This window comes from Leiobunum rupestre, chromosome 4 (genome assembly GCF_980474605.1).
Source record: "Leiobunum rupestre chromosome 4, qqLeiRupe1.1.hap1, whole genome shotgun sequence".
Taxonomy (NCBI): domain Eukaryota; kingdom Metazoa; phylum Arthropoda; class Arachnida; order Opiliones; family Sclerosomatidae; genus Leiobunum; species Leiobunum rupestre.
The window spans coordinates 71,314,120-71,337,815 of record NC_143387.1 but is presented as its reverse complement, the minus strand read 5'-3'; the positions used below and the strand labels follow the sequence as shown (position 1 = coordinate 71,337,815).

Here is a 23,696-nt window from a genome sequence, read left to right as displayed (position 1 = left end):
AATTATATGGATTGATTTCTATGTTGTTTTCTACAATAATTATATCAAAATATACCAGCTATTTCTATAGAAATTATATGGATGGATTTCTATGGTGTTTTCTACAATTATTATACCAAAATATACCAGTTATTTCTATAGAAATTATATGGATTGATTTCTATGGTGTTTTCTACATTTATTATATCAAATTATACCAGTTATTTCTATAGAAATTATATGGATTGATTTCTATGGTGTTTTCTACAATAGTTATATCAAAATATACCAGTTATTTCTATAGAAATTGTTGGTTATTTGAATTCTCCAGATTAATTTGCCAAATGGAAGTATAAATTGGCACCAAAGTGAAAGCTCAAAATTATTATGGTTAATTTGAAAAACACCCCAAATATGTTGTTTGAGTTCGCCCAAAGGGTTTATATTTGCAAAATTGATTTATAAAGGACATCGCACTTCTTCTATGGGATTTGGCTTTCGACCGATTTTTTTTCAAATTAAACATGTTGTTGGGCTTGATCAAAGGAGCAAAATTGTCCATTGCCATTTTTTCCTAGCTCCTATAGTTTGGCCAGTAGCAGCGGTCAAAAGTGGACGAAGCTTAGTGTAGTCTATTTGTTAAAAGAAGTCTTGGCCCTTCGCTTAGCGCTCTATGTTTGCGCGTCGCTAGTCCGGGCTCACTATCAATAGAGGTTTCTTGCCGAAATTCCAGGTGCTTCCCAAAACCGAGCGTCGTACTTGGTTTCGTTCTGTTCGTACGACGTTCTGATCGCACGATGAACGAACTCAGTAGATAAATAGTTAAGTATTGAGTCTTAACTGTCGTGTGACCGTGACTTTAACCGAGTATGTGCTGTATCGATAAATAGGTGTTTGATCTGTTGTTGAGTGACTGTTTCTTACCTATGAGCGAGTGTTGAATGTTGCATTCAACGAAACGGTTAATCATATATATTCTGATTTATGTAGTATTTATTTTATTTTATTATTGCTCTAAAATATTGATTAATAAATAATTTCACGTACGAAAATTCATCGAATAATAAGTTGCGAGAAAAGAAATAATGAAGTAGAGGTGTAAAAATATTGGCAAGAAAACTCTTTTGATAGTGAGCCCGGACCAGCGACGCGCGAGCGTAGAGCGCTAACCGATGGGCCGTGCTACCTTTTAACAAATAGACTATACTAAGTTTTGTCCACTTTTGACCGCTGATACTAGACAAACTATAAGAGCTAAGGAAAAATAGCACGAGACAATTTTGCTCCTTTGATCAAGCTTAGCAACATATTTCATTTTGAAAAAAATCTGTCGAAAGCCAAATCCCATAGAAGAAGTGCGATGTCCTTTCAACGAGTTAGTGGAAACTCTAAATGGGGAATAATACAAGTGGTTCACTTTGGTGTACTATAGTTATTTCAGTGTGAAAAACACCCCAATATGGGTTTGAATTCACCCGAAGGGTTACGATTTGCCAAATAGAAGTATAAATTGGCACCAGGGAGTGAAAACTTTTAAAAAATTTATGGTTCATTTAAGTGACTAACTTTGATGTACTACAGATATTTAAATGTGAAAAATATCCTAGGTTTTCTATAAAAATATCCTAGGTTTTCTTTAAAAATATCCTAGGTTTTCTATACATATATCCTAGGTTTTCTATAAAAATATCCTAGGTTTTCTATAAAAATATCCTAGGTTTTCTATATAAAAAATTCTAGTTTTTCAATAAAAATATCCTAGGGTTTCTATAAAAATAATATAGTTTTTCTATAAAAATATCCTAGTTTTTCTTTAAAAATATCCTAGGTTTTCTATAAAACCATCCCTGTACTTTCTGTAAAAAAAACTCAGTATTTCCGCTCACTTTCTATAAAAATCACCAGTTTTTTCAGGATAGTAATTATTCTAGCTCTATAGAAAAATGACCCAAATTTCTATAGAAATTATATAAACTATTCCGAATGTAATTCTATAGAATTTCCATGGAATATTTTGGTAAGGGTGGCGTAAGCTAGTTGCAGTGGGAATTGTTTCCTTGTACACAATTTAGAGCCTTTTTTAAACGACACGGTCGTCGGTGAGATTGGTACGACGTTATGGTACAATATAGGTTGGAAAATTAACAAGCACATACAACGCGACAACATCATCACAACACGACAGCACCTTTTCCATCGAAGTCGCTGCTATGAGAGCTACGCTCGCTTCGCTCAATAAATATACTCGTGTTATAACGACAACCAAATCTTTGATTCTTTAGTTTTTAACGAAACCATTATCATTGGATGTTTGAATCTACAAAACAAACTTCAATTATTGGCCTAAAACGTTTTTGTAAATCAACAGCACACAGACAATTTTCGTAATTTCCGTAATCTTTATTGAGATTTGCTTTCTCTAAATGAGCTCTTATGAACAACCATCTGGAAATATCTGATATTTGGTTTCAAAATATAGATTTAATAAAGTGTATTTGTTTTTATCTTAATATCTGTATTTTCTGCTATCGTACATATTGTCTCTATCAGTCTGGACATTTATATGGTAATTTCAACGTTGAATTAATTTACATAATTACGACAAATAAAAATGACCGGAAAAAACGGTTCAGTATTGCTATATATATAATATCGGAGATTTTTTTCTAAACGGTTTTCTTCGAATGTATATGTACAATATTTATAATTTATCTTATACAAACGCAACTTATTTTGATTTATTCAAATTGAAATGAAAAATATTTCTGAATTGAAAACTATATATCTACATAACTTCCACGTGTTTTTGTGTATATATATGTATATATTTCTTGTTTTAATTGGGCCTAACTTTTTTATATCACTTTGAGGGGGTTAAGTATATATATAGAATTGAAACATGTATATATAGAATATAACTTTGGTTTTGGGGGTTTTTGCCTGGAGTAAAGGTCTATTTTAGAAATTCGTTATTACCGTTTGAAAGAGCGAAAAATATTAACGATATTTGCAATTGGAAGCGTGTCTCTTATCTATCAAAATTAAAAAGTTCTAAAAATGTTATTTTGTAACGACAACTTTATACGTAAAATGGCCCACTAAAGGCGGACATTCGATAATCAATTTTTAAGGTTGTTAGTGAAACCGCATTACCATAAGTTTATAAATATCGTCTACGTAAGTGTGACGGTTCCCTATTTTCTTCGTGTTCTAGATTGATAAATTTTTATTGAGAGCCGTTTCTAGAATGACCACACATTTCTATGGACCTCAGACCAAGAAATTAGACATAATAGCATAAGTGACATTATACCTCTAAGTATGACACTTGTAACCTTGCTCGTGCATTTTTTCTTACTACATACTTTCTTCACCAAAGATAAATCAGTAAAACGAGTAGCAACATGATAACCCGGAAGTTAAACCCTCTTTGTGATTTGAATTTTTCAATTAATCATCCAATTATATAGTACTGCAAAAAAAATTCGTCTTTTGCTTAACCATAGTTCGGCTAAATACGCATTAAGCCTAAAAATGGTGGTGTTAAAAATCGCACGCTAAATTCCCGGAATATCACGTTAACGGAAGTTATGTTAGATTAGTTCATGGTTCCACTACCGAAGGGCACTATTTAAAAAAAATTCGGCATCACTATGAAGTAAGGAGGTAGTAAAAAAAATTCCTAGCGTCATACTTAGAAGTAGTATGTTACTTAAGCTAATACACGCTCTTTGAAGAGGCGTAGAACCGGCTCGTAATAATTTTTCAACGTTTTCCCCTAGAGACGCATAGTTATCAGAAATTATTTGGACTATCTGACACACTTTCGGCCGGTGTTTATATACTTATAATTGTTACGATACCCCAAACATTTAGCGTGTCGAAGTTATCAAAAATGTATTTATTTATTCTTGGAAATAATTAATAGTTTTGAACGATTATGCAATCCACCCCCCTTAGGAGTCAATAAAGTCGGTCCGATATATCATTGGTGTGCTAAAATTGACGTATTCCTTTACCCTACTCTCGTGGTGGGTATTGGCCAGTCTTGTCGACGATACAGAACTATTAAAACGAACCCCTGACCTAGACCACCTTCGAATCGTCCCGACGTAGTAATTCTCCTTCCATTAGAAAGAAATACATATGTTGGAAATATAAATTCTTATCAAACGTTTTCACTTTTGTAAATTGCAACGTAGTTCCAATTGTAAATGCGATGATTATTTTTAACGTTCTTCCTAATGGTCCCAACTAAATTTTCAAAGTAGAACTTTCTTTCATATTAAATTTTTAGTAAAATGTGAAGTGAGAAAGGGTTTTGAGTAGAGATATATATTTTACGTACAAGGTTCGTTATACATTGCAGGTTTTTCATAGTGTTTGTTTATTCAAGGCAAGGAGGTATAATTAGACCGTTTTCACTCGTGACGTCACCGTAGTATCTTCAACTAATACAGAAAATGATGGACATTTTGAAATTTCGCGCGTTGGGGGGAGTGACGTCCTTTCTAAATTTAGCTATAATTAATAAAAAATTTGAAGGCGAAAATGAATTGGTTACAAAATGGTCCCATATACGCGAGTAACTAATATACTACGGGTTATAAAATTTCGTTTTTAATTTGAGAAGACAATGTTTTTTTTAAATATATTTTCAACCATAAGTAACGTAGCATCCATAAGTATGACACGTTCTCTAATAGTTATTTTTAAACCATTTTCAACCATAAGAAAAGTTACTTAATTATGTCACATTTCTAAATTGTTCTTTTTCGAAAAGAATGTCCAAAAATAAGTAACGTAATACCCTTAAGTATGACACATATGTTAATGACAGTTAATCCTTGGTCGAACTATTACGTTATTTTAAATATTCGCAACAGGAATCTCATCTAGTAAATAGTAAGTAATATACTATAGAGACAGATACTGCATGGTTTAAAATAAACTTTTATTAAAAAGAATATTGGGGAAGCTTTTCGAGCCCACTCGCTCCTTTTCAACCCAGATAGAAATGAAGTTTATTTTAAACCATGAAGTATCTTACTTACTATTTACTAGATTAGTTTGATAACGAAAAATACGTCTCAAATTTGAAAATAATCTACCTTCAGAAACGAAGCTAGTGTTTATAATAGTCGAGTTTATAATCCAAATCGATATCAATTTAATTAATCATTATTTGGCCATAGTAAACCTTCGAAAGCGTTTAATTTTGAATAAGCCTTGGCTGCTCTATAAAAAAGACATCGTAGCCTGAGAGTTGTAAAGTTTATTAACAACTCGTAGAGAGTGGTTATTTAAATAGTCATAAATGAAATAGGGTTTTAATAAAAACATTGGCGTTGGGACAATAGGTCGTGTCATACTTAATATATTACGTTACTTATGTTACAACCAAATCGGCATTTACTTGGTTGTATACTATTGGACCGAATCCCGTTTGACCGAATCCCATTGAACCGAAAAGTATTTTCGTTTATAGCCCAACATGGCGGGATTCAGTTGAATGGGAAATTTAAATCTGGTTCGTTTTCACTTCGGGTAGGTTAGTTCAGGTTGGGTTAGGTTAGGTTAGGTTAGTTCAGGTTGGGTTAGGTTAGGTTAGGTTGGTTCAGGTTGGGTTGGGTTGGGTTAGGTTAGGTTAGGTTGGGTTGGGTTAGGTTAGGTTAGGTTATTTTAGGTTAGGTTGGGTTAGGTTAGATATGGTAGGCAACTATTTAACGTCGGGTCTTATCAAGGTTATTTTCCAAAATTAAACCCGGAAAATATCAAATTTCAAGGGAAAAAGGTCTAAAAATACACGTCGGTACGAAATAATAAATATTTAAGACATAGTTTAGTCCAAATTAGATATACTATCGTCACGTAACCTACGATATCTAAATATGTATCATTAACGGTATATTGAATGAAAACCGCGCAAAACGCGGTTTTCGGTCGATTGAAATTCGGTTGAATGGTACATTCGGACGAATGGGATTTCGGTCCAATGGTCTACAATCCATTTACTTATATGAAATGTTAGTTTCTATATATTAGTAATATCAAGAATGAATTCAGGTTCACAAGTTATTTGTAGCGGGGTGTGGTTTTCCTTCCGGGCATCACTAGGCGAACAGTGTTCCACCCGCGTTTATCTGTTCACCTGAATCTTTGCGTACGTTATTATACAGGCTGGTGCATGGAAAATCTCTTCAATTAATTTATGGCATTTTAGTTTGACAATTCTGGCCACTAGGTTCTCTCGTATCTGGAGTCAAGACCTACAAAAAATATGGCGTTTTAAAATGGAAACTGTTGCACTCTAACAAATTTTGGATATAGTTTACTTTTTAAGAAGTTTAATAGCAATTAAGACAATTAATGAATTTCAATGGTTTATTGTTATTTTGCCTCCATGGAAAAGGTTAAGCATTTTTTTTTCAAAATCCCTATGAAGTCCAGATCAGAGAGAGAGCCATCTTTCGTGAATCAAAAGCAAATAAGCAAGTCGTTACAATGTAGCCATCATGGTCGAGAGGCGTGCACGGCCTTTGCAATAACGTAGGCAACGGCTGAATGCATTCTTGGTATTCTCTTGTTTTCTGTATGTAATTCTACGGGACTATTTCTAAATAATTAATGCCGGCTCTTAACTAATGTCCGGTGGTCAAAACACAGCCGAATTTATGGCGCGGCGGTAACGAGATCTAATGTGGGATAAAACGGCGTGGGTTGGGTCCGTATATTTATTTGTTTATCGTGTTTGTGGATGTTTCATTACGTGTACTTTGGGAGGAAACCAGAAAATCGATTACATTTAGACTAGCGTACGTAAGTAGTTTTGCATAGGAGATAACGTAGATGGATTGGGACGTTTTTTTAAAAGGCAAAAGTCACTTTAAACAGAACGTGAACTTCAATCTAATATATTGCTGACGTAAGTTTTGATTTCGGCCATAGATGGCGATAGTGCCTCGTAAATTTTCTCTGATCGAGAAACAAATTTCATCGAAAGTTGGCGATAGGGGATATTAAGATTTTTCAATTTCAACCATAAAGCCCAGAACCGGGGTGACATTTGGCACATAGGTCGTGACCAAATGGTTCAAATAATTTAGCAAATTATACCAGCTTGACGTATTAGATTTAAAATAATAATTGTTGTAAAACTTCCAAGAGAAGTCCGCCATATTGGAAAATGGTGTCTATTCAAACGCCCGATAATCGATTTTTAGTGGTAAACAGAATTGATTAACTCTTGGAATTTCCAGTTTAAGCGACTTTTGACAAATTTTCATGAATCGTCGGCCATATTGCAAAATGGCGACGACACACGCTTCGTAGAGGTGGGCACTTTTAGTAACTTTTGTAACGTAAAATAAAATCTTAATACGTCCGGGTTCAACTCTAAACTTATTACATTTCCATAATTATCTTGTCCTTAATTTAACCTCAAATAGATGTAAATAAACTAAAGTCAGTGACGAACTCCTTTTAGAAAAACATCCAATCCTTTTTTCATACACGGACGAAAAAGTACATTTGAAACTTAACGGTCGACACGGTAATGACGTTTGTTTGAAAACGTTTGAAAACGTTTTTTTCGTGGTTATTTAGAAAATGGGGGATTTCTTAGCTCTGCATAAAAATAACTTACATTATTTACAAATATTTAATTTTATACCTTCGATTCTATATTTTGAATTTCATTTTGGATATTGGTATATTTGACGTTCGCCAATGCCAAGCCTATTTCCTTCTACTTAGCGAAGACCCTATTTAGCGTATTTCCCCCGGCTGGATATAAAACTTCATCTTTTTCTCTTACAAAATTCTACTTCCTCATTCTCAAAATATTTCCATAAAATGTGGGACTATTTGTTCTACGATCTTTTATACATTGCGCGATAATTTGACGTGTATTTAGCCGAAAGTGTCACCGAAATTGGGAGGCCAATTTTAGGGAGACTTTTGGTACACGCGCTCGTTAACACCAAAGCACCATTAGATACGAGCCAATGACGTCCCTGTGACTAACGTCAATCGATTAGCCCTACCATCGTCCACTATATACGCGAATAGAGCTAACCCCGCGCGTCTATATAGGTATTCTACGTCGGTCTATTTATGTTTATACTTGGAATGAGCGCCTATTGTATTTTACTTCTTTTATTCCCCACGAATAGATAGTTCACTCAGTCTACGAGTGTCGAGAATGGTGAACTATCTGCCCTCTTTGATTCACCAAAATCATAAGAGGGCTGGGGTATAATCGAGGGAGATTTGTTTAAGCCCCGAGCATTTTCTTGACGGTGTACCCAGGCATCGAATACACGAAGAGCATTAAGATCAGAATCAACATGGCGCCCAGAAGTATCTTGACGATAACCCATTTGTAGTTGTGCCATATGATGTACCGGATCGATTTCAAAGGGTTGAGGAACCATATGAAGGAAGAGTCGGGTCGACTGAAAAAGGCAAAGTCCAATTAAAGGTCGTGATGACCTACGTGCTGGAACACGGACACGCGTACTTTGGCTTATCCAATGGATCTGGTTCGCTACGTCCAAGGCCAGCGGGGTTTTTCTCGGCGTCTTCTTTAGGAAGAAGGTGTAGTTCGGCTTCCACTTTACCCTTTGGCGAACGGACATTAGATCGAGAGGTCATTTTGAAAGTTAAAACAGGATCTTTTTACGGAGAGGTCAGCGCGACGGTCCTAACGCTAACGTATAACGAAGTAACCCAATCGTCACAAGTGAAGTCTGCTTGTGAAGGGAACACAGGGAGTACCTAGTGAGTGGGAAATATCCCGATCTCTCGTCGTGCCGTCTAACGACCGCTAGAGGAACTAATATGATTTTTAGCGCCTAAATTGTAGTAGACCGAATAAAGGTTGTATACTACGATACTCCATCTATTGATTGTTAACAATTTATTACATTTGGTAATATCTGTTTAAATATTAGGATATTATTAGAAATAATTCAATCACAAAATAATTTATATTTCTACTGTAAATATAATTGGGTTTATTTATACGCGGTTTCGGGTAGTAATATAGATGGCGCAATTTCGCAAAACAGCACAGATATTATTTTTCCCTGTATGAAACTGACGAACGAGGAAGTGCAAGAATCCGGGGTGCGCGCTGACTTCTCCATAAAAAGATCCCGTTTCAAGAATGAGCGGTTACCGTGAGCTCCATTTCGTCGTTCTCCTTCTTGACATAGAAGGGCCACCAACCTTTGACCCTCCTTTGTTTGAAGAGTGAAATCATGGGAACCGACGAGTCCGTCTTCAGCATGTCCAGGGTGCACAGCTTGGACGACTTGGCCCCGCGTGGGAAGCGGTTCAAATCCAAGGTGATGGCGCCCAAGAAATCGTCGGCTGAAAAGTGGTCGGCGTCCCAGACTTGGAGTTCCAAGCGAGCTGGGATTTTGCATTCGGTTTCGTCCCAAGAGAACAGCGATTCTTTGCGGGATATGACGATCTTCTCTTCGGCGGGTAAATAATCGAACGGGTACATGAATCTCCAGTTGAAGTTACCCTCTCCCGTTAGCGATCTGTCAAAGGTACCGCATTGCTTATCCTCATTCAACGACGTTTGAACCACGTGCGAACTAACCTGTAATGAATGTCTGTACATTGTGTGTCTTCCGGTCCTTTCAGCCACCTAAAAAATATCAATTTAGTTAATTTACTTAATTTCGCGAGGTTTAAAATGACCATTCGATAAACTCATTTTGCTTCCTCTTTTTTTGTGTATAGTCGATATGAGCAGAACGTCGAAACGGATTTTGGGCGGCGTTATCCGACCAAGGAGGATAGGCAGGGAGGCGAAGTAGGAGGGATGAACGCGCCAGCATCCTTGTAAGAAGTTTAGCGCGAGCTCGGCGGGAAAATTTCGGAAAAATGGCGGCAAGATTGCGGCCACTACGCTACGTGTTGCCGCCATTTTTCCGAAATTTTCCCGCCGAGCTCGCGCTAAACTTCTTACAAGGATGCTCCTACTTCGCCTCCCTTCCTATCCTCCTTGATCCGACAGCCATATTTTCAGAGAGAAGTGCTGCCAGACACATTTTTCGAAAATCTTTTTCCAATGTCGATGTATGTATAGGACGTTCCACTCTGAAAATATGGCCGACAATCACGTGACCCGAGATTTTCGGCGAAAAACGCCGCAAATTTGGGAGACTTGTGCGGCGTACATATCGACTAAGACTATTAAAGCAAGTTTCGGCTCGACGCAAAGTAGCTCTTATTTTCAACAGATGTCGCTAGTGTCGAAATCAAAACAAGATACTTCAGCTACATTTTGACCCAAAAGGCGGAACATAAAAGTACTCCTCGCGTTGATTAGCTCGTTTGTAAATTTGACAATAACTTAAATTATAGTAATTTTTAACAATGTATTTTATATGGATATATAATTTAGGTTTAAGTCCACTAAGTAGGGTATAAGTTGTCTAATTATAATAATTATAAATGGTTCTCTGACGACATTATTGTTTCGCTAATTTCAATTTTGGCTCCCTTTGCCATTAATAGATGGCACCACTCTTTCCAGTTGCCATCTCTAATAACAAGGGCCTTTTCATAATAAGCGGGACAATTATAGAGCCGACAGTGTTGCTTTAAAAGGATATTTTTCTTATAATTTTTGAACCAGGAGGGACAGAAAGGTATCTAAATTAGCTGGCAAACTTGCAAATCTAGTGGTTCGGTTAAATATGTAGATAAGGGTAAAACACACCATTGTATACAGTAGAATAACGATATCCCCATTGAATTTGTTTCAATTTATAGTATTGCTATATTTTGATGTATACTAATTTCACGTAGGCTACATTAGCTACGTACGAAATCTCAAAACTTAAGGCTGGTGCCTTGAAAACTTCCCATCAAAAAGCAACTGAACGTAAGGCGTATTTTTAAAGAGTTGTTTTAGTTGAAGTAGCGCTATACATGGTGTCTGATTTTGCTCTGATATCGATTTTTTCTCAAAAACTATAAAATGTATAGTTTGGCATTTTTCAGAGTGTACGTAATTAGACGTAGAGAAAATTATAATTTCTAGTTTTCAGAAAATTCGAAAAAGATTTTTGATTGAATGAAAAGATCAATCTTTGGTATATTTGCGTTGTGCTTAAAATATGTCTTCTTACAGTGCCCGAAAAAACTTTTGAGTCCTATGACCAGCTTGTTATTTTCATGAAAAATCGGTCTTTTTCGACCGAATCAACTTTATTTGTACGTTTTCAAGTATTCTCTACAACTTTATCATAGAATGTTTTCGTATATCGTCTACAAAAAATTAAATTTTGAAAACTTTGTTTGAAAATGATAAATCATGTTTCCTACGTCATACCATAAGTGTATACTATTGTTACAAAAAAGGTGACACTTCCTATTTTTCACATGCAAATGTTTTACTGAGAGCTATTCACAAGAAAGACTGCATTGCGGGCTTCGTCGCTGTTTTGCGTCCTCTTGTTAACGCGTCACACGTAGCCTTTGACAGCGCCTCGCTAGGGGGGGATTTTCTTCTTGTGGTTACCTCACTAGCTCTTAGTAAAATGTTCCCCGAAGTGACAAACTTATGGAACAATATTATAGTCTTATGGTCATACGTATACCCTGAAAATTTTGAAACTCAACCTATTTTAGTTTTTAAGAAAGATCCAATGTCAGAGCAAAATCTTTGCGAAGGGTGTTGCCGTTTTAGCTAGGAATTGATGGAAGGGTCTATTACTCTTGTCCTCGGTGGCACTCTTACCCTTTAACGTAAATGTCGCTCATTTTCTCCCCCGTGAAGAAGGCATCGTCCTCCAGCACCACGTCGTCCGTGTTCCAAATGATGATACGAAGCTCGTAGCTGCAACATTTCGTATTCGTCTTCATTTGAGATACGATTAATCATTAATGATGTACTTACCTTTTCGGTTTCCTGGGCGAGATATCGGTGGGCATCCTAGGTAGTGGCATATCCATGGGGAACATATCTACCCACATTTCTAGCTTGCCCTGCTCGATGCCAGGCTTGTCCGGGTGGTATAAGGGTCGGGTTTCGATGTGTTCCTTGATCAACTTGCAGCCCGTTTTGGGCATCTCTTCCCAGCGATGCAATACCTCCAACGCCAGCTGCTCTTCGTTGATTCGCGTTCCTATAAATATTCATTAGTATTTAATTAATAATAATTAATAATTAGTTATTCTAATACCCAAAGACCAACATAGGCCTAAGTCATACATCGACCGTTAATGGTGGTCGGGTAACAATAACGCGTAGGAGGGTGGTGGCAAGCCCTTCGTGACAACAGCTCCCTACACTCTCTATTACTGTTAAAGGTAGTACAAACTAAATCGAAAATTATCTGCTTATACGCGCTACGAAGTACTTTTAACAAAACTAGCGCCAATCACCCCTAGCTCCTGTTAAACCTGGTGGTAGAGAAGTGAAATTTGTTCGTACTCCCTTTAACCTATGCAAGTATTTATGGAAAGATAAAACGCGGAAGGAGTGGTTTCGAGGTTTCACCCAGTGCCACAAGCTGGGATGCAACCTCTCTCTGAGTCAAACGTCCACTCTGTGTCTTATAACTAGTTCAACTTTGAAACTAGATTTTCAAGTACTCACCTTCCTCGTCGAATTCGACCTGAAAGTTGTAAACTCGGTTTCCAATTCTGACTCTGTTGGGCATAAAATGAGGAGGGTCTATTTTGCCTTCTTTACACATTTTCGTCAGCAACTGAGTGGGTTTCATGGGATCCCTCCACTGATTTGGACCAGTGCTGCTGACGCGAAAGATGGTTGAAGATAAAATCCGAACAATGAGAAACGTTAGAAAAGAGAGATTAAAAGCCGAGGAGTGGGCCAAGGGATTCGGCCTTACGTATCGTATTTCAAAGGGATGCCGCAAGTAGGCCTGTGTTTGCTGTAGAATCGGTTCTCCAGGTCTAATTTGGTTTCGCCGATAAGGTCGTCACTTCCCAGCAAATCCCAGTCGTAAATCTGAACCGTGAGCAGTGAGTCCTGCGGGAACGTCGCTTCGAACTCGAAACATCTGAGAGCGAAAACGAATCTCATTGTAGAATTCCATTAAAAGAACTAATCCATTGCAACAGGAAATTATATATGTATGCACTAGGAATTTCTAAGTAAGAGGATTTCCATAGAATGGAGTGTTTTACGGCCAAGATTTCCATTCACGCCGCGTTATGTTATGCATATTAAGCCTTGACTTCCTTGGCTTAAATAAAAGCTCCCAATATCTCATTTAATCTGTTTAACCATGTAAATACGCCATTTTACGCGGAACTCAACTAATTTAACAAAGAAGGTTATAAATTCCCCAAGAACGTCGGTGTAAGAATGAATATATTTTCTTAAATTCATTTTCTGGTAGGTCAATTTTCCGAGTGAACGTCTTACATATTTTACGGCGGCGGCGGCTTGTTAGCGACCGCGTTCAACCAATGAAATAGAAAATAGGCGCAACTTGTTACATTCGACGTAGTTTAAATCCCACCCGTTCCTCCAGTACGCTGCAAATTGATCCTTGGAAACGCCGCGTTTATAATTTAGCGAACTTACTTTCCAAAGACTGGGTTCAGTTGTTTGGAAATGTAGTTTTCCTTGTCGTTGGTTCGTTTACTGCCCAGATTAATAATGATGTAAGGGTCCGCTTTGCCATTCAAGTCAGCCGGGTGCAAATCTGTTGCCTACAGGTTTCGTATATAAACAAATTAAATGATATCACCGGAGTTTCACTCTTGGAAACTCGAAGATCACCTTGACGACGTAAACCCTAACTAGGACGTGAATCGGTTCGTTACTTGGGAGTCCCTGGAAGAGGCCTAGCTGAGGGTCTAAACCGTTAAGACAGCTGTCTTGAATGTCCTTGGGCAAAGGCATCTTGTAAACCTTCATGGATCCCTTGAAGACCCCGGCGATTCTGTTCTGGTCTTCCATTTCGTCACCCGTACGTTTTCCCCTGAATAACTCGAAGGAATGCAGCCATTCTTTGAAGCCGTTGAAATCCGGAACGTTCTCCAGCTCGCAAGGATATAGCTACCTCGGGAAATTATTATTATTACAAGGACAAGTGGTAGCTCTGAAAACCGAATGGTGGTAAAGAATATCGTACCGTAATTAAAGACTCTTCTAGAACCTTCTTCCTCTGCGCTTTCGGACTGAGTCTGGCGGCCAAACGCACAGCGGTCGACGTGCCCTTGAAGGTCCTTTTCTTGGCCTCTCCTCCTTGATGCTGGGTCTCCAATCTTTGTAATTCCTTCTCCATTCGCTTAGTGTCCTTGGCGCTCAAAGTATCGCCTTGCAAAACAATAACGAGTAAAAATTACCCAACAATTGCCGGTTTTAAAAGGGACGTTAGATTCAAGTATACCGTCATCGTTTCCAGGTGGATCGCCATTGGGCAGGTTGTTCAAGGTGGTTCTGGACCCCGAATTGGTGCCGGCGTCAGTTTTCATATCCTGGTTGGCCTTGATCATGGCGTCGACGGATGCGAAGTACCGACTCCACCAGTCCTTGTTGTCTTCGTCCTCCAACGGCTCCTCCAGATTCTGTTTCTTTTTCCTCTTGTTCACCTCGCTTTTCATGTCCTTTTTCGACTTGTAACCCTAGATCAGTTTTCAGATTATTCTTAGTCTATTTCACCGGTTTAACGAAAACCGGAAACGTGTAAAAACATACGTAATTGAGAACAATAAGTATTTCTTTGGGGGCGTTGTCGGGGTCTACATTCGGGTCCACTTCGTGAGGTACGGACAATGTTTGCTGGGGATAACCGAGTTGAGTCAAGGATTGCGCGCGAGCGGCGGCCTCTTTGTCCTTCTTCGTGATGGGTTTGAACATGAACTTTTCCAGCGAACTTATCACGTGAGTTCCGACTAAGGTGAATCGACCGAAACTACGGCAGTCCATGACTCGAATGGTTAACGGAGGACAGTACATCTCTTGATCGGGTAATTCCACGTCGAAATGCTTCACCGGCGTAAGGAAATTTGGATTCTTCTTGTACTGGAGAATGACCGAAGATTGCAAGATGTGGCCAGCGCATTCGATGTCGACTCTCGGTCTGTCCACCGTCATCAAATGGACTCGTTTCAAATCTCGAAGACCCCAGAACAAAACCTACCGTATAATTACGTCTTAGTATCGGATGGAAAATGTTTCGCAGTTGAAATCCGTACCTCTATTCTATACTTGGACAAGGTTGGCCTGATTCCTTTAGGAACTGGTAGGACGGGTCCTCGATCGGACCTCCAGAGGTTCTCTTTAGGACGTGGCAAATCCGGTACGTCCTCCTTCTCTTCCGTTTCGGTAAACTGCGAATGTTAAAACATATATATAAATATATATATTACGTCGGTGGGATGTTTTGGGGCTACTTAACGGCTCACCTGAAGCAACTCGAAAGCGGCCAACAATTCGCCAGCCCTCTCGGCACCCCTGTAAATATCGTGCCAGTCCAAGCTGGGCGGGAAGTTGGGCTTCGCGTACGGTTCGTCGCTGAACTTGACGTGTGGTCTAGCTACTGCCCGACCAATGAATTCGGACTTACCCTGAGTTACCGTTAAATCATTTACACTTCTTTTAGGAGAGACAACAACACCCAACGGCGATGCACGTACCACTTTGTCTTGATCGAAAATCTCTATCACGATAACGGGCGGGTCTTCCTTGATGTCTTCCTTACTACCGTACACCAGCACCTCTTCGAACAGCAACATTTCGTCCCAAGTCGGGCTCAAAGTCTCGTCGATGACTTGCGTCATTTGACTCTGATCGGAGAAGATGACCCTCGCGAAGGGGTCCGATAGACCCGACGAGTCCGATCCGATCAGGGAGCGGGCTTGGTACATGTGGGCTCGTAGCTGGAACACTTGTTTCTCTGCGATACAAAAGCTCAATCCTACAGCACCGACCGAGGCAGTTATTCCCCAATTATTTGAAAAGTAATTACCTTTGTATTCTAAGAAGACGGGAGGCGGTACCTGTATTTTATCGGCGTTACGAACCTCGGTACCTATCTCGTAGCCTTTGGGTAAACCCTTCAGGTAACTTTTCTTGTGTTTGGTCAAACCGAACCATAAATACACCTGGATTTTGGCTTGAACGGCCCAGCCACCTGGACCATTCGCCTTCTTGCCGGGCAACTATACGGGACATGGCCCGTTTAAGTACTCACGCTCCAAATTTGGAGATGCTAATTGGGAAGCTTACCTTTAAGAAGAGGGTCTGAACTTTGGCGCAATGTTTACCACTTTCTTCCTCTACAATGGAGTAAACGAGATCTCTAGCTGGGATCCTCTGGTAGGCGACTCTTTTACCACCGCTAATCATCCACAGGAAGACGTCGGGTAAGGAGTGTTGGGGCTGTCAAATAATAACATCGTGACCTTCAATCGGAACACCGCTAACTACCGGGTTAGAAAAGACTCACATCCTCGGTTAAATTCTTTAATCTTTGTAGAAATGTTTGTGTCGTTCTGACCTTCTCCTTCAGAGTGTTCTTTGTTACTAAGGGTTTCATGGTTCTGGACATGGATGCCACATGGTCCTGCCAATATCAAAAAGGAAGGCGCTTGAGAAGAGTAAATGTCTAATTAATTGACTGAGCGAGCGAAGCTATCGAGGTCTACCATTTGACCTAGATGTTAAAACGACTTGTCTGTTAGTACACAAGACATTACTGACACGATAACTGAAGAAGTTTTTATCCAATATGCGCGACATTTTCGGTGCAGGTTTATCACACTTAGTACCTTGCAAATGGGGTATTCCAATATCTAAAACTCCCTTTGGTTCGAGTCCGGTCACAAACAGTGGAAAAGACCTATTGATTTGGATGAAATACGACGCCATCTTGGAAAATGGCGGGAACGATAAACGATAACTACATCTAGCCAGCGAAGGTACATGTTTAATATTAGCAATAATGGGAGATGTATACTTCTCTCGAAAGAGACGTACGTTATTAATTTCTGGTAGTACTCGTAACCTTCTCACTGAGGCCCTCAATAGTTGTATCGCGTATTCAATTAAACCCTCATTTTTTTACCAACTCTCGCTGACACAATTTCTGTCTCTCTTTGTCAAGTTTTGTCTTCCCGGTGGCAGCGCCTCCCGCTCCTTTAATAATAGTGATATATCGACTAAATATTTCAGACAAAAAAAGGTGACTAATTAGAACGAGTATCCGGAGATTAATGGTTCGAGGAGGGCCTACGAGCATCTGGAAGCCAGTTCTTCGAGAACTCCTCTTAGTCTTCTGTCCGCGTGGGGGCGCTCGAGTCGTATCATTTCTTGAACGTCCGTCAAGCCTTCCTCCTGCGTCCCGGAAACCCGATTAATGAAGTTATTAATTAAGAAGTCTACTTGTTCGGTTTCCTCACGAGATGTTCGGCGATTTTGGCCACGATGTTGGAATTGTAAAGTCTCCGTCGGTGGTCCTGCCACGGACTCTTCACCCAAACGCAGGGTTTCTTATCCCCGTACGGTAAATAAAGATAGTTCCTGGTAAGTAAGTAGTTCGTTAATTAGACCGTTCCTCGGAGAGCGCTTGGCGAATCCTCTAACCTGTCGTTGGAGGCGGGTTTCACGGGAACTGTCGTCGACTGGCTGCTGATTTCGCCGTACACTGACTCCGGGTTCGAATCAGACTCAGAGTCGCTTTCCGATTCTTGGTTTTTCGTTTCTTGTTTGCTGTCTAATATGTTTCCAGCGTTTCCTGATTAATTTAAAACCACATTATTAATACAATTGGGCAATCACTGAGTCGTGGACCCTTTTTGAGCCGGAACCCTACTTGGAACGGTTTCGGGATTAAAACTTTTTAGATTTCATGACGACTTTAGGGGTAAACTGTTTTAGTTTCCATGAAGACTTTTGGGATGGACACTATTTTAAATTACAAAATGCCTTTAGGGGAAAAACTTTTTGAGATTACAAGATGACTTAAGGGCAGAAGCGACATAAGACCCAAAAGTGTGTTAGTACGGTATAATATTTAATGAGAGATTGTCGCTTAGTAAAAACAGGGAGTGGAAGAAGGGGTTAAAAATACCTCATCAAAATTTTAAATTTTATCCACTCCAGCGCCGCCGAGTGAGGCGTTTTAGAACGTATGTCTACGGGCGAGTAAATCAAGAGAGAAAATCGCGCCAGACCATAGACTAAATATAACGTTGCTAGTACTATTCCAAATAGTAGGCTATGTAGTCTATTGTGAGACTAGCTCTCAGTAAATATTTTAACGGGCGCAAAGGTAGAGTTGACACACTTTTGGGTCTTACGTCGCTTTTGTTCAGGGGGAAACCTAGTTGAGACTTAACTAATGATTTAGGGGGAGATTTTACGACGGCTTTCGGAAGAAAACCAATTCGAACCGATTCCACATAGGTTCAAATCTAAGCCTATTAAAAATGTTCCAAATAAACCTAATTACCGACAGTTATTTCGAAATAAATCGGTTTGTCTCCAACCCTTCTGTCTATCATGGACGCTTCCAAGATGCAACCGAATAAAAGATATTCTTCTACTTTGCCATAAGAATTCTTTAAAAGAAACAACAAATTAGCATCGACGCATTTGGAGCAGCCGCGTGGCATTCTTTTACCTCGGAAATGGGAATGCAGCTCTCCAAATCAACTTCCGCCGAAGCCATCTCGATGCTGTCCAGAATCTCCGTGCGCACGGCGACCAGCATCCGGCCTCGATACATGACCCCTTCCCCGAGTCCGTCGTTCAGCGTCGTGTGTTCGTCGAATAAGGAATAGTCTCTGGTTGAGCCGTACAGGTACAGGTATGAAGGACCGAAGGTGGGCAAGAATCCTTTCTCGCCCTCGTTGGATATCTTGGACAATTCGATGAAATGCGTCCCAACGACGCTGTCGTTGACCGAATCGTTGTCCCTGAGTTGAATTTTGATTCTTTGACACAGAGGAGGGAACATGTCCGTGAAGACTACTTGCTCGTTCCACGTCGGACTGCACGTGCCTTTCCTGACACTAGTTCGACCCTGTTGGTTAGTTACTACGGATTAGCTCTAAGTCATGTAAGTACAGCGAGTATTTGGCCGAGTGAGCGAGTCTATTACTAGAATCAATACTTTTTCGTCTAAATGCTCTGAAACAATGTTTCGTCTAAATGCTTTGAAACAATGTTTCGTCTAAATGCTTTGAAACAATGTTTCGTCTAAATGCTTTGAAACAATGCTTCGCTTAAATTCTTTGAAACAATGTTTCGTCTAAGTACTTTGAAACAATATTTCGTCTAAATGCTTTGAAACAATTTTTCGTCTAAATGCTTTGAAACAATGTTTCGTCTAATTGCTTTGAAACAATGTTTCGTCTAATTGCTTTGAAACAATGTTTAGTCTAAATGCTATGAAACAATATTTCGTCTAAGTACTTTGGAACAATATTTCGTCTAAATGCTTTGAAACAATGTTTCGTCTAAATGCTTCAAAACAATATTTCGTCTAAATGCTTTGAAACAAATTTTCGTCTAAATGTTTTGAAACAATGCTTCGCTTAAATTCTTTGAAACAATGTTTCGTCTAAGTACTTTGAAACAATTTTTCGTCTAAATGCTTTGAAACAATATTTCGTCTAAATGCTTTGAAACAATGTTTCGTCTAAATGCTTTGAAACAATGTTTCGTCTAAATGCTTTGAAACAATGTTTCGTCTAAATGCTTTGAAACAATGTTTCGTCTAAATGCTTTGAAATAGTGTTTCGTCTAAGTACTTTGAAACAATATTTCGTCTAAATGCTTTGAAACAATGTTTCGTCTAAATGCTTCAAAACAATATTTCGTCTAAATGCTTTGAAACAAATTTTCGTCTAAATGCTTTGAAACAATGTTTCGCTTAAATGCTTTGAAACAATGTTTCGTCTCAATGCTTTGAAACCATTTTTTTTTCTTCTAAATGCTTTGAAACATTAATCATAGTTAAAAGGCCACCGAATCGTGTTAATTTTGAGGGTGGATGTTTTGAGAAGCGGTAAGGTATGCATGAGTCACGTGGTGGAAGGGGAGTAGTTACAAGAAATTTATGTATAATAATATATCCAATGAGAAACACCCATTGTTTACCTTCAATCGTTTAAAAAAATCTACTCGAAATGCTAATTATTTATACGTTCCGTATAGCCTAACGTCAAAAAGACTACCACAATATTTTATTATGGAGTTAAGAAATTTAATCGAGTTTTCAACAATTGAATGGAATGTCATACATTTTACTCAGTCAAAAAAAATCAAGGATTTTATCTGTGATAGATTGTTTTAAGTAATTTCCTATATCTTTTTTTTCATGTTCACTCTTGATTAATTGTATTTTATTGTATTTTTGTTGTTGTTTTCTCTTTTCTTTTTCCTTTTATATCGATCTGCGAGGGCTATAAGTCGCCAGCCGTCTTGGCCCTCGAACGGCGATTGGTAAATTTCGAAATAATAACAAAAAAATTGAATTGAAAAAAAAAAATATCCTCAAACGATTCTGTGGACTTTTAAGTATGTGGCGCGGTTGATATGATTAGATTTTGCTGCTAATTGGCGCAAATGTGGGTTGTTAAATCAAGCGTATTCTCGATAAGATTCGCGATTTTACTATGAAAAATGTTGTCTTGGTTGACTTTTTATCTCTTATTTGTTAAAATGAAAATAAGACGTTTTCGCAGTACAGCTCGCTCGGCTTCAATAGTTGCGCCGCAGATACCAGAAAATCTAGTTTAAGCAAGGATCCTATATGTTAGAAGGATAGGTAGCCCTCCGACCAGCCCGTGTTTTCAAAACGCCGGCAGCGCCGTCGATATTAAGAGAGCCTCTAAACGTGGGACGTCTTTTTTCTATTCCCTCAAGCACCAATTTTGGCGGCGCTTCCTCCATGTTTTTCCTTGATGGAATCTAAAGACGGATTCTCTATCGCGCATGACCCACCGACGGCGCTGCCATTTTTCGTCCCTCGCCTCATATCCTTCTAACATATAGGATCCTTGGTTTAAGGGTGAATTAACCGTTAGTCCGGCGAATGAGACTTGTACGAATGGATCTACGAAATCTTTATTCTCTCCAGTGAAGGCCTTTTTGACGTTAGCCATGATACCGGCGTTCATGCGAGGTAGTCCGTCAGCCCGATAGATTTTGACGACGAATCTGGCGTGTTGGCGTTCGGCGGGTACACCATCCGGAAGAAGAAGGTTTCTACGAGAGCAATATATCGAATTTAAACAAAACCTAACTTTCTAAAATGAATTTTGGTTCATCGTACGCTTCAATGTCGTCTTCGTCACGTTCACTTTTTGGCGGTGGCTGCGAAAACAATAGCTTATTAATACGCGCCTTATCGCATCGATGAATAGTGGCGGAGGATGAAGACGACCTTCAAAAGGGACGTCAAGGTCAAGATGACCTCTTTTTCCCCATTGACGCGGTCGCTAACGTTTCCACGCCGGCCCGCGAGAGAATGGAATAAAATTGACTCTACCGGTACCTTGACGGTGTCACCCTTGCCCACTACTGATATGTCGCATTTCAAATAACCTTTAGGTCCGGCAGAAATATCATCAGGATCCGTCAGAAGGGCCCATTTATGGTAAAACTGATGTTCTGCGAGGGATAGTCGTTACAGTCGTCAGTTCCTTTAAAGAGGACGCGATGGGTGCGAACGTACCCGATTGAGTGAACACAGTCCCCACGTCCAGTTTGAAGGAACCGATAATTTTTCCGGATCTGATGAGGTTCCGCGAATGTAAAACAGTTAAAGTAATGATTTTATCGAACAGCATCGAAGGCGCCATATGGAAGTCAAAGACGAAATACTAAAGTAGGAAATCACGATTTGTTAGCGCGTACTTAAATATTAAAAAAAGACACCGTGGTAAATCCTTACTTCGTTATAGTAAGGGCAGTTGGTCGATTCCTTGACGCTGGTATACTTCTTCTGATCGCCTACTTGAACGCAGACGACCGGGTCCGCGTTGAGACCCGCTAAATGCCTGGCTTCGATTATCGTTACGCATATCTGCCGGCCCCACAAAGACAAGGCTCAATTAAGGCTGGTTTTCACTAGGGCCAAGGGAGATTTTCCGCGTCAGCGTTCGCCGTCTCTGAGATTTAACCTTCGTGAAAACTAGCGTTTAATCTCAAAGAGAATATATCATGCCACGCGTTCTATTCGGAAGATCCTAACATGGTTAGGGATCTCTTCAGCAACAAACCACTAAGCCGCGCTAAAAATTCCAAAGCGCCAGAAGGAAGTGGACAATATTAAGTTTGAATGGTGATAGAAATCCTATAGGTTAAATTCTCTACAAAAGTGATTATAACCGCTAACCTGAAAATCTTGGGCTTTGAGCGCGACTTGCATCAGCTGATGTTTGGGCTTTGACCTGAATCGAACGATATTTTCCAATTTAGTCGAAGGTGATCGCTAGTGACTGTCGGAATGACAACTTACTTTTTGACGACAACGGGGGTGTTAATTGAATAAGGAACGGCGTCGATCGTGGCATTGTCTTCCAGGTTACGTACCAAGTAATGGTCGTCTTCGTAACTTGAGGACAAATAGTGGGCGCTCTCGTTAAACGTCCGACTTAACGATTGCGTCGATCCTGCGAGTCGGAGACAATCAAATTGCTCGTTTAAGTCTTCAAAAACATTCCTAAAAGACGTTAATGGAAGGGGGCGGGGCGAGGGTTTAACTGACCGTATTCCAAATACTCGGAGCCCCTGAGAGACATTTTCTCTTCGTCGTCCGGCGTCCGTCTTTGTTTGCCTAATCGCATCATATTGGCGAGACTTTTCATCGTCGTGGGAAGAGACCTGCAGCGAGTAGCCCTAATAATCAAACTCTCCGTAATCGTTTCCGGCTCTTAATAGAGATCTATTCGGTCTGAACCGCTGACCTTTTCCTATCGGGCGACTTAATTTGCGATAAAGAAACGAGAGAGCCTTGTCTGGACACCCCCAAGTAGTTTCCTCCTCCTCCTCCACCCCCTGTCGTGCTGATGCCCCGTTGACCCAAGGACCTTTCCAGGTTGTTGATATTCTGTTCGATGTCAATCAGCACTTGCCGTTCGTCGTCAAAGGCCTCGTAATGCATGTCTCCCACCGAACCGTCCGGCGCTGTGTACGTTACTTCGAACGTTATTGTACCCTGAGACGCGATAAGGGTTACCATTTGCATCAAATTCGCTAACGAAATCCCCCCAGTACAAATGTTTTAAATCATGGCAGTTTTACCCCGTAAAAAAGGCGATTATTCAATACCACATTGTGGCGCCATCTACGACTGTTTTACGAAAGTAAAATCGAACAATGGAAAGCCACCAACGGTCAAAAAAAAATGAAAAAAAAAATGTACAAGGGTTAAGTTAGACCATTTTAATTTGAAATTAAAACGGTCTAACTTAACCCTTGCCAATTTACAAAAGTAGATGCTATTTACATTTTGCAGAAAAGGGAGAAAAGGAAATTACGTAATACACATTTATGTTTTGTGATTGTAGATGGCGGGACCTATTTTGAACTACTCTCGCGAACAAAACGAGTTTAGGTGGCTTAACGCGCTAGCTTCTCCGAGGTTGCGCCTATGATCTAGACAAATTAAAAAGTCATGATAACTTTTTTCTTAAATAAACTTATCAAAATATAATCAAACGACGTAAAAATTCTATTAAAATGCAAGTATCATTATTTA

At 39.4% G+C, this 23,696-nt stretch overlaps 1 protein-coding gene across 1 annotated transcript in view; it reads right to left on the bottom strand.

Annotated features, from left to right (window-relative positions):
• Positions 1-4,773: 4,773 nt before the first annotated feature.
• The window catches only part of LOC149948936 (otoferlin-like), a 93,426-nt gene continuing 74,503 nt past the window's right edge, over positions 4,774-23,696 (bottom strand). Inside the window, exons 5-38 of the mRNA XM_090174132.1 lie at positions 22,903-23,153; positions 22,704-22,819; positions 22,455-22,608; positions 22,332-22,386; positions 21,888-22,019; positions 21,669-21,816; positions 21,483-21,604; positions 21,267-21,307; positions 21,013-21,199; positions 18,609-19,010; positions 18,438-18,546; positions 17,570-17,720; positions 17,386-17,506; positions 17,220-17,320; positions 17,052-17,145; positions 16,434-16,550; positions 16,214-16,366; positions 15,954-16,146; positions 15,622-15,881; positions 15,391-15,552; positions 15,181-15,315; positions 14,681-15,121; positions 14,373-14,607; positions 14,115-14,299; positions 13,760-14,038; positions 13,562-13,689; positions 12,861-13,031; positions 12,605-12,759; positions 11,903-12,131; positions 11,744-11,842; positions 9,593-9,640; positions 9,161-9,530; positions 8,501-8,601; positions 4,774-8,435 (exon numbers count right to left, since the gene is read on the bottom strand). Coding sequence (XP_090030258.1) covers positions 8,255-8,435; positions 8,501-8,601; positions 9,161-9,530; positions 9,593-9,640; positions 11,744-11,842; positions 11,903-12,131; positions 12,605-12,759; positions 12,861-13,031; positions 13,562-13,689; positions 13,760-14,038; positions 14,115-14,299; positions 14,373-14,607; positions 14,681-15,121; positions 15,181-15,315; positions 15,391-15,552; positions 15,622-15,881; positions 15,954-16,146; positions 16,214-16,366; positions 16,434-16,550; positions 17,052-17,145; positions 17,220-17,320; positions 17,386-17,506; positions 17,570-17,720; positions 18,438-18,546; positions 18,609-19,010; positions 21,013-21,199; positions 21,267-21,307; positions 21,483-21,604; positions 21,669-21,816; positions 21,888-22,019; positions 22,332-22,386; positions 22,455-22,608; positions 22,704-22,819; positions 22,903-23,153 — 5,826 coding nt within the window. The 3' untranslated portion in view covers positions 4,774-8,254. The remainder of the gene's footprint in view (positions 8,436-8,500; positions 8,602-9,160; positions 9,531-9,592; positions 9,641-11,743; positions 11,843-11,902; positions 12,132-12,604; positions 12,760-12,860; positions 13,032-13,561; positions 13,690-13,759; positions 14,039-14,114; positions 14,300-14,372; positions 14,608-14,680; positions 15,122-15,180; positions 15,316-15,390; positions 15,553-15,621; positions 15,882-15,953; positions 16,147-16,213; positions 16,367-16,433; positions 16,551-17,051; positions 17,146-17,219; positions 17,321-17,385; positions 17,507-17,569; positions 17,721-18,437; positions 18,547-18,608; positions 19,011-21,012; positions 21,200-21,266; positions 21,308-21,482; positions 21,605-21,668; positions 21,817-21,887; positions 22,020-22,331; positions 22,387-22,454; positions 22,609-22,703; positions 22,820-22,902; positions 23,154-23,696) is intronic.